At 35.5% G+C, this 10196-nt stretch overlaps 3 protein-coding genes across 3 annotated transcripts in view; 2 read left to right on the forward strand and 1 right to left on the reverse strand.

Annotated features, from left to right (window-relative positions):
• The first annotated feature begins 221 nt into the window (after positions 1–221).
• On the forward strand, positions 222–1807 carry fkbp2 (FKBP prolyl isomerase 2). The gene is made up of 3 exons (XM_037674551.1): positions 222–285; positions 357–789; positions 1392–1807. Exon 2 carries the CDS (start codon positions 359–361, stop codon positions 767–769), a length of 411 nt encoding a protein of 136 aa, XP_037530479.1. The 5' UTR covers positions 222–285; positions 357–358; the 3' UTR covers positions 770–789; positions 1392–1807.
• A 1694-nt stretch (positions 1808–3501) lies between these two features.
• Positions 3502–6099, forward strand: ncbp2 (nuclear cap binding protein subunit 2). The gene is made up of 5 exons (XM_037674550.1): positions 3502–3655; positions 4147–4233; positions 4514–4608; positions 4758–4896; positions 5743–6099. Exons 1-5 carry the CDS (start codon positions 3581–3583, stop codon positions 5839–5841), a joined length of 495 nt encoding a protein of 164 aa, XP_037530478.1. The 5' UTR covers positions 3502–3580; the 3' UTR covers positions 5842–6099.
• A 2959-nt stretch (positions 6100–9058) lies between these two features.
• The window catches only part of LOC119407733 (low-density lipoprotein receptor-related protein 8), a 14137-nt gene continuing 12999 nt past the window's right edge, over positions 9059–10196 (reverse strand). The window contains exon 13 of the mRNA XM_037674552.1: positions 9059–9094. Coding sequence (XP_037530480.1) covers positions 9059–9094 — 36 coding nt within the window. The remainder of the gene's footprint in view (positions 9095–10196) is intronic.

Genomic DNA, 10196 nt, shown 5'->3' on the forward strand with positions numbered 1-10196 from the left:
GACCTGCTTTTTGTCTGTACCTCAGTTTAATTTGGTTATTGATGTCATCAAATTGATTATTTTTGTATTTTTCACTTCAAGCCACTATTCAAAAATACTTAAATTTGTTGACTATTTCATAAATTGATTTTATTTTTTTTCTTTCTCAAGTCAAAGATGTTCCTATTTATAAGCATGCCTTTGTGCCTTTTGTTGTTTTAGATGTTTTCTCCGGACACTTTATGTAGTAACACCACCCGGTCAGCTACATCCGTTTGTTTTGTTAGCTCAGTCGTCATCGTTAAGGTAACGTTTGTCCAGCTCCATTTCCTTTTACATTTTGAAGCTTTTCACTTCGTTAAACGTTTCTCCTGAAGTCATGCAGTTCTTGTTGCTGGTGGCGGTTCTGTCTCTGAGCCCGGCGGCGGTGTTTGGGGACGGGAAGAAGAAGCTCCAGATCGGCATCAAGAAGCGTGTGGACAACTGTCCCATCAAGTCCCGGAAGGGGGACGTGCTGAACATGCACTACACCGGCAAGCTGGAGGACGGCACCGAGTTTGACAGCAGCATCCCGCGGGACAGACCCTTCACCTTCACCCTGGGGACCGGACAGGTGATTAAAGGCTGGGACCAGGGCCTGCTGGGCATGTGTGAGGGCGAGAAGAGGAAGCTGGTCATCCCCGCTGAGCTGGGCTACGGAGACCGGGGAGCTCCGCCCAAGATCCCCGGAGGAGCCACGCTCATCTTCGAAGTGGAGCTGCTGAGCATCGAGAGGAAAGCTGAGCTTTGAGGGAGAGGACACGTTCAAAAGTAAGTTTTTACAAACTCGTGTCACCTGCTGCAGGGACATGACCAGGAAATCACTTTCTCTGACGTCATCAGCACTGATTGAGTTTGTGACCGTTTTGTTAAAACATCACGTGGATTTGTTAAGTTGTGTAGCAATACAACAATAAAATAAATACCGTACTTTTAATCATTTGTAAACAGCAATAATAATAAAGCAACTTGTTACTTTACTACACATTTTGAGTTGTCATAGATGATGAAAAGTAAAATCTTGTATTTTCTGCTTTATTACTTTTTCTTGGCCCTCATCTAATGTTTCACTCTTCCAAACTGTAAATTTTATGGGGGGGAAAAAATAGGATTTTGAACATTTTTATCAACTCGAGAAACTGGATTGGAAGTTATCCTTTTATATTTTTATTATTTTTCCAAAGTGGTATTTTGCAGTTTTATTAGGATGATGCACTAAGTTTGTTATTGTTTATTTCCATGGGTGATTGTCTGACACCTTATTGACACTGGGTCCTCGTCTTTATAGCTACTTCACAAATTTATTCTAAGCATTTGGTTACTTTTTGTTTTCTGATTATTATTAATATTATGATTTTGTATTTATCTTTCAGGTTCCAAGAGGTGTTGCTGCTTGCAAATAAGATCATCAGACGTTTAACCAAGAGTTCAAGCCAAATCTGGGAGTTGAGTTGACTCAGCTCAGCAAAGCCACTATTCTCATTTGACTGGCATTGCTTACGATGATCTGTGTTGAACTTATTTTAATAGAAGAACTGATGATATGTTCCTGCTAAACACCAAGACAGTTCCCATTCAGCAGCTGACTTTTTTTTCTTTCCGGGTCGATATTACCATCATATCCTTTTTACTAAACCATTTATCTTGTAAATCAGTTCACGTTTACACTCATTTTGTGATAAATAATCTACATGCATTTTGTCAGCAATGAATCTGGGCACAGGTTATGATAAATGATTTTGTTTACTGGACTATTTGGAATATTGATAATAAAATGTTGACAATTTAAGTGTTTTTGGTGGTTATTTTTGTACAATTAGCATGACTTTTGAGCCATTTAGGTGTAATATTGTTCTCAAATATAACATGTCTTTTGAGTGCTTGATGCAAAAAAATAACTTATTTTTATTAAGCTATGTAGTATGTGACAGGTGAACATTTTACTTTACCTGCTGCATTTTTTCAGTACCAAAGGTAAATATAAAGCATTCATGATAAACTGTATATACAAAAAATTCTGAAGGAATTTAGCAAAATTAAAAACTTGCACCATGTGATCAATGTCAGCAAAATAAAAAAAGTTCAAGTGTGAAAATGGTCTGGTCAGTAGCCAATGCCATGTCTCCACAAACATTGTTATAGCTGACTGTAGTGAATGTTGTCATGTGGTCTCAAGTTTAATATATTTTGTGCAGTAGATTGTCTAATAAAAAAAAATAAAAAAAACACTTATATATGTTTTTGTTACAGCATACAACAACAACAAAAAAAGGATTTATACCCAACTAACAAAATCGGATATTAACAGATGATGCTATAAAAACATCTGCCATGGTTGATGAATCTTTCCACCCTAGCAACAGTAGACATGACACTGATGGAAAAGAAAGGATGGGACCTACATTATAAATTCATATACAGAACAGACAAACAATTATCAGCACGTTCCGATTCATACAGATGCATTAAAAACAACTGAAAAAATAGGTATAGCTTTCAATGTTGGATCAGAGTCAGAGTTTATTTGTCTTTTGCGCCGCACATGGTACATGTGGTGGAGCGAAACTGTGTGCACAGGGTCCCAGTTACGTCCAACAATAAAATGGAAAAGAAAAACTAAGATCTAAAATATGAAAAATATCTGTTACTCAAAAGAAGCCACACTTCAATTCATGGACAGTTAGCATTCTCAGCCACCAGTAGTTAAAAACATCCATAAACCTTGACCAAAACTCCCTAACATTCATAATCCTGGATTTTCAAATAAAATAAAACGAATCACCAACGGATTATCAGTATACACAGGAGGAATGTTAGCAGTTCTATTAGCAGTACATGTACAGTGGGTGGAATATGTAAAAGCATTAAAAACAATAATGTACTACAAGTGCATACAAGAAGTAAATCAGAGGTGAAAACTATCATTAAACAGAAACTGATGAAAGAATGGCATAAAGGAGGGATAGAGAAAGACAAGGCAGATGGTTTTTAGGATCAAGAAGGCAGTGGGAGAAACGAGAACTGGAAGAAGGAGCAGAAAGGAATTAAATATTAAAAACAAGACTAAGATTTGGACGTACAGGACTCACTTATACACTTTTTTACAGGAACAATATAGCACAATACAGGAACATGTGATCACTGTGGAGAGGAGGAAACCATACAACATATTATTCTTGAGTGTCTGAAATATGAGCAAAAACAAGATATATGAGGAGAGATTTTGAAAAGATCAAAGAAACGTTTAACATAATAGATATATTGCAACATAACTTAGGGAGCTAACATATACAAATTATAATTAGATATTTTAAGAAAGCAAAACTGATAAATAGAGTTTGATTACCTGTACAGTACATAGTTTATTCATACCATGATGAAACATACTCCATACCAGTTGGTGGCGGTAATGCACACTTTCAGTTTTTGCCAACCGCCAATAAAAGAAGCAGAATAAGAATTTTTCCACCCGGAGCTGTTTTTCAGACGGACAAATAAGCCGGAAGTGCTTAACTGAAACTAGTACGCGTTTCGGTGCGCTGTTTTGTCATTTATTTCCACAATGGCTACTAAACTAAACGCTTTGAGTAGTGATACTTACACTGAGATTAGTCAGTACAGAGATCAACATTTTAAGGTAAGTCAGGAAAAAGCTGTTGAACCTTAATGTGTAGGTTTATCTCGCGAAACCTGTTAGCGAATTTTAGCATCAAGCGGCTCTTTAATTTGAATTTTCACCGTGCTTCACCTCGATAATTTTTTTTAACATCCTTTACCTATGCTTTTTAAAATGCCTATAATTAAATAGAAATGAATAGTTGTTTTAAGTAAAGATACCTTTTATATTTGTTTGGTCGAAAACAAAAACCTCATGGCTTGTTCAACTGCTTAGATTTACAGACATTTTGTTATTAATTTTGTTTTGTTTTGAATGTTTGAATTTCCGAGCTTAAAGTCTTATTTTTATTTCAATTTGTATCCTTAATAATTTAGTAGTGTTTCCATTTGTGTGTACAAACAGCAGGACTTTGTGTTGTCTCAGTGCTTTTTGTTGTGGTGGGACTTTCAAAGTATTTTAGATTTATAAAAGCAGCTTTTACTCACAAACTTTTGTTATTTTTGTCGCAGGGTAACCGGTATGAACAAGAAAAACTACTAAAGCAGAGCAATACTTTGTATGTTGGGAACCTGTCCTTTTACACCACTGAGGAGCAGGTAAGGCCTTTAGTTTAATTCAAGCACCAACTTACTTGGGAATAAGTTCACTTGTCTTTATTTCATGGTAATGTGACAGAAATTTAAAATATCTCATTTGAAAAATTATGTGACTAATCTATGACGAATCATCCACTCTTTGAGCATGTCAAACTTTTAAGTTCTGTTTTTACAGCTGATGCAGACACTTATTAATTTGTGCAGCCATTAAGATGTATTTTGAATTGTTTAAAATATTAAGCGTCTACTTTGTGAATGTATTTCATTAACTTATTGACAGGTACATGAGTTGTTTTCTAAATGTGGTGACGTCAAGCGCATCATTATTGGTCTGGATAAAATCAAGAAGACTGCCTGTGGATTCTGCTTTGTTGAGTATCCTTTTAAAACACCCAACCCAAACTAGAAAAACTTATTTTTCATGGACGGTTAAAAAAAATAGCAACAATGAATAATAAGGATTGGCTTTGTAATATAAACTTGTTCACAAAGTGTGTAGCATTCCTTAGCTGCTTGTGTACCAGATACTACACTCGACTAGATGCTGAAAACGCCATGCGCTTCGTTAATGGTACACGACTGGACGACCGAATTATCAGGACAGACTGGGACGCAGGCTTCAAGGAGGGCAGGCAGTACGGTCGTGGCAAATCTGGAGGACAGGTGAGAGCTGTGGTGTTTTTGTAAAAGTGTTTGTTTATTCAATTGCAAATAATTAATGCACTTTCCTCCTCCTACATTGTTTTTCGTCATGACTCCATGTTACTGTTGATTACAAAATGACACAATGCAGAGCAAACATTATTTTATGAAAGTACCGGGTATTTTTTATTTTTTTTTATGGACTAAGGTTTAAAGTTATTCACTTCCAATGGCCATGATGTTTCAAGTAAACGCAAATTAAAGTTTTGATAATGTGGTCTGCTCTAATGTAACACAGGAAACTGACTATTATTTATTAACCTTTATTTAACCAGGCAAGTCTCACTGAGATCACAGATCTCTTTTGCAAGGGAGGCCTGAGCCTGAAGGCAGCCTAACATGCATGATTTTGGACAGTAGGAGGAAACATTTTAAAACATGCTGCAAACTCCACACAGGAAGACCCCAGATCCAAACAGGAAGTGAACCCAGGACCTCCTTGCTGTGAGGCTACAATGTTAAACACTAAGCCTTCGTACTGCCCAAATAATTATATTATTTTTCTAACCAACAGAACGGCATAAAATAAATACTGATTTTTATCTGATGCCTCCTGTTTATGCCAATGTATTTTTTTCCCCTAACCATATATTGCAGCCTCGCACCATCACTCCACATGTATTTTTCATTAGCAAGCTGAATTGTTAGTTTACTTTAAAGGAGTAAAACTAGAAAATAGTAAAACATTTAACTTCGTGTTAGTTTTAGTGTTTGTTTTTACAACACTTCTGTTTGTTTTGTTTTTTTTCCTTAATTTGCCTGTGCGTGTGTAGTTGTAACCTGTGGCTCTTCGTCTTTCTTGTGTAGGTGAGAGATGAGTACAGGCAGGACTATGACCCAGCCAGAGGCGGCTACGGAAAGCTGGCTCAGCATCATCGATCCACAGAAGGACGCAACTCTTTTTAGACTCGGTCTCACCAGCAGTCTGCTTGGACTACGCAACAAACCACAGCATCCTCTTGGGTCTTAAGATAAACACTGCACTACCGGATATTAAACTTTGAGATGGACAACTTGGACGCAAAGTCTCCAACGAACAATAAAAACAACCAAGATGGCTTTTATACACGGTTGTCTTGATTTAAAATACTGTCCAATGAAGCACAGGCTGGGAAAATTAAAACATGGAAAATATTTTTTCGTCTTCAAAACACACACTGAGTACGGTAATCATTTCTTTGACCCTCTGTGTATTTCTAGTTGGAATAATAGAAATATTGAACTTATTTTAATTACCTTTTAGTTTACATGATTGTCACAATTGATGTGAGTTTTCTCCCAATAAAACGTGTTTTTGTTTTTTTTAAGGTTTTTGACTAGATCATCTGTTTCACGTTGGGTGTGGGACACATTTTAAAAACAACTGCAGAAAGTGATTTTGTGTTGCAGCTTTTTCTGTAAATGGCAATTTTCTCAGTTGTCAACAGTTTAGTGGCTTAAACGGTTGTTGTGAATCGTCTGCTGGATGTTTTTGGACTTGGTGTGCAAAACGTCTGTACAAAGAACTTGAGCCATAAAATTACTCAAAGTAACAAAATCAACCCAAGAGTTCCTCATTTTAAGTCATTCATATGGTTTTTATAATAAGCCTCATCCATTTATATTTAGAATATAGTTTACCAGAAAATTAAACTAAAAATCTTTATAGATAACGTTCAAATCCCATGAACATTTTTCTCATTTGCACAAAGTAAAATCTGTCATTTAGGAATATTTGTGTGGAAAATTTATTTAAGCTATAGGATTAATTTACACATTTTTCATCCATGTTACAATTTATTCACCTTCATGTCCCGGTGTTCAAGGCTCTGTTCTTTGTAAAGATTACATTTTTTTAATAAGCGGTGAGCTATTTTATTTTACATGAAGACATTGAGGTGAAGTTGGGAGCGACGATGTAATTCTAACGTGATCTTTTTAGTGACGTTACATGAACTCACCGTTTCTAAATCGGTGCAGAGAAAGTTGGGCATCTTGACCACTCGTGTCAAACGTTTCATTTAAACGCTCCCCGGCAGCTCTGAAAGTTCGGCGATATTCAGATAGTGATCGTTTAATTGGAGATGTTGGAGCAGGGAAACATCTAAAACATACAGGACCACCGGCCTCAGACCAGGTGAGGTCTGTTTTATGATCACTCGTGCATGTCGGGCTGCAAACGAGCAGTTTGAACTTTAAACATTTCCCATTTAAAAAGTAATTACTCTCACTTTTCAGTTTAAAAACTAAAAGACGGTAAGGAAAAGATCAACCTTCATTTCACAATCGTGTTGACACAATGTGGAGTTTCTGTGATGCTTTTTTAGATTCGACTCAGAAACTAAGTTGCTCCAGAAACAGAATTTGAATTCATTGCTTTAACGGATGAAACGCACTTACGGTTCAGTTTATTCCTGATTTACAGAAATGGACAAATTACAGCTGAATGAGCAGTAAAAATGGGCAAACATTTGAGGTTTTAGGCTTTTGGAAATGTGAGGAAAAACAATAGCATTGGAGCTTTTTTTTTTATTTTTCATTCTTTGCTATAAACAGTGGATTCAGAAAATAAGAAACAAAATGTCATAGAATGTAGAAAACATTGCTCGCCTTCTAAAATAAAGCCCAAAACGAGATGTCAGTTTGCAAAAAAGTTTAAAAATTATGTTTGTCCTGAAAACATCTGTGGTGAGATCAGACATCAGAAAATACAGATGCGTCATGAATACGATGGGCTGAGACTCACACGAGCTGATAAACAAGATTACACACGGATATACAGTAAAAACACGTATTCAATTCTTGTGCAGCATTTTGAGTTTTATTATGCACAAAGTACCTACAACAGTGGGTAAAAGGCCACCAGACTTAAATATGAACATTTAGATCAAAAAATAAATACAAACTTCAAAACTCAGCAGTTTCAGGTTCAATCGTCTCCGAATCATCGGTCGTAAAAGAGAAATAAACTTATTTGGATCTTTCACAGAAATATCACAATAAGACTAAAACAGTTGGGTTGTTCAAACATCAAAGAAAAAATGCAGAGAAAAAAGTTTTCTCCTTTAATTTAATTTCAGAACTTGTGTTCAGAAAGTAAAAGTAAATCCTCAGAAATACTTAGAGCTAAAGAAGTTCAGCTGTGATGGCTTCAGTTTCCATCTAATGAAAAATAAAAGACAAAGTTTTAATACTCGAGTTGAAGCTCGACACCACTTAGTTTTTGCATTTAGACAAAAAAATAAAATGAAAAAAACTAAATCTATATTTGTGACACCTTAAATGTGGAGTAAAAGCATTTGGTCGTTAAAGGCCACTTTATTGAACTGAGCTGTAAACTAAAGTGTAGAAACATCAATGAATCAAACCGTATATACTTTATATTATACCGTTTGAATTTAATCAAAGTACCAGATAAATAAAAATAAATGTCAAAACTTTACATTTGTCAACACGGACTTCTGGCCTTATGAAGTCTAGCAGGTTTCTCACATTTTTTTTTAGCTTTAACAAAAATAAAATATTTTTTTTATTTTATTTAATACATTAGAGTTTATTTGATTCAAGTATTGATGGGGAAGCAGGCTGGACCAGTACATTCAAAACGCTGACTGCCGTCTCGCATGGATCAAAATGTTTCAGCTTGAAGTTTTAAAAGTTATTCATTAAATTCATGTTTCCACCATCCCTGATGCTGACCAAAATACATCTGCATCTATAGAAATAAATACAATAAAATAAAATTTGAGGAAGTGCAAATATATTAAAGAAAATTCATTTTTGTCATACAATTTTAAGTAGTCTAATAATTAATTTTCCTCCAAGTAAAAAAACAAAACTACCGATTTTGGCAAAGCAGCAGAAAGTCAGGCTGAAACTAAAATAAATTTTTCCATTCATCAAGCAGTTACATTTCTATTGAATGTCAAAAGTTAACAACTCTTAAACTAATAAACCAGGAGTGAATCAAACAAAAACAAAATCATCCTAGATCCATCAGGACAAACCAGTCACAGTGAAGCCTTGTAAACTCCCAGCATGCAACAGGTTTGTCGTTTCTTCAGTGTCGTGACACCCTCGGGGGCCTGGGCTGAGGTCACCGCTGCATTTCAACACCAGCAGGAGGAACTGGTGAGTCGAGGCTTCAGTCGCTGTCCAGCTCCAGCCTCAGAAAAGTTTCCTGTCAGAAACCAGTCCACACAGAGCTTTAACCAGAACAACCTGCTTAAACTGGGATCATCTGAAACCACACCACGCCATATTTTAGCTCAATATCTGTACATTTTACAGACTTGCAGCCATTTTTGTGTTTTCTAACGTTGATTAGCTGTGGCAGCCATCTTGGATTGGACTGACTCCAAAAGTTTGTTAGTTGCAGACGTACATCCAGTGATCACGAGGCAGATAAAAACACACTCGTCCCATTTCGTTGTTCAAAAATCCAGAAGTTCTTTGGATTTATTTATTTAATTATTTTTCAAAAGTATGAATTGGGTGAAATTTATATTTCTACAAATGAACAAAATCAACTTCAGAAAATAAACCGCCGCCAATTTTTCCTCACTAATTTAGATGCCAACGTTTTATTCTCATCAGCCATTATGTATTCATATAATTTTCAGACAAGATTTGACAGCTCATGTTTTGTTTTGTTTTTTTATTAATTTGTCAGTTTTTACCTTTTACCACAACAAAACCTGTGTTTTAAACATATACAGCAATTGTGTCTGGTAAAAGTGATACCCATCAAATGGAAAAATAAATAAATAAATAAAATAAAATTTAAGAAGTCCAAAGTTCTGTTCAGCTCAGAAAAATAAATTTGTCCAATTTCTTAAAAATAGAAGCTAAAATTTGAAAGATTGAATCTCTGCAACATGATGGCTTCACATTTTTTCTAAAGTATGATACATTTTTTTAACCAGTGATAGAGATGTTTTTTTACCTCTCCATAGATGAAACATCTGGTAGACATGTGACCTCAAGAGCAAAACGTTATTAAGAAATCTGTTAATGTCCTTTTATCATCCACATCATCACATGCCATGAGAGGTAGACAATACTGTGTCTGTGCTTGTTTGTCTGTTAGCAAAATATTTCAGTAAGTAGTAGATGGATTTTTATGGAGTTCTCAAAGTAATTATTTTATATTTGTTTTTATTTTTAAGTTATTTTATATATTTACAGATTGCCATTACCACTGTCACAGTTACTCCAATTTAGACACAAAAATGTCCGTGACTCGGTCAGAAACAGCCGTGACTCGGTCAGAAACAGCCGTG

This window comes from Nematolebias whitei, chromosome 3, assembly GCF_014905685.2.
Source record: "Nematolebias whitei isolate Nwh7 chromosome 3, NemWhi1, whole genome shotgun sequence".
NCBI lineage: Eukaryota > Metazoa > Chordata > Actinopteri > Cyprinodontiformes > Rivulidae > Nematolebias > Nematolebias whitei.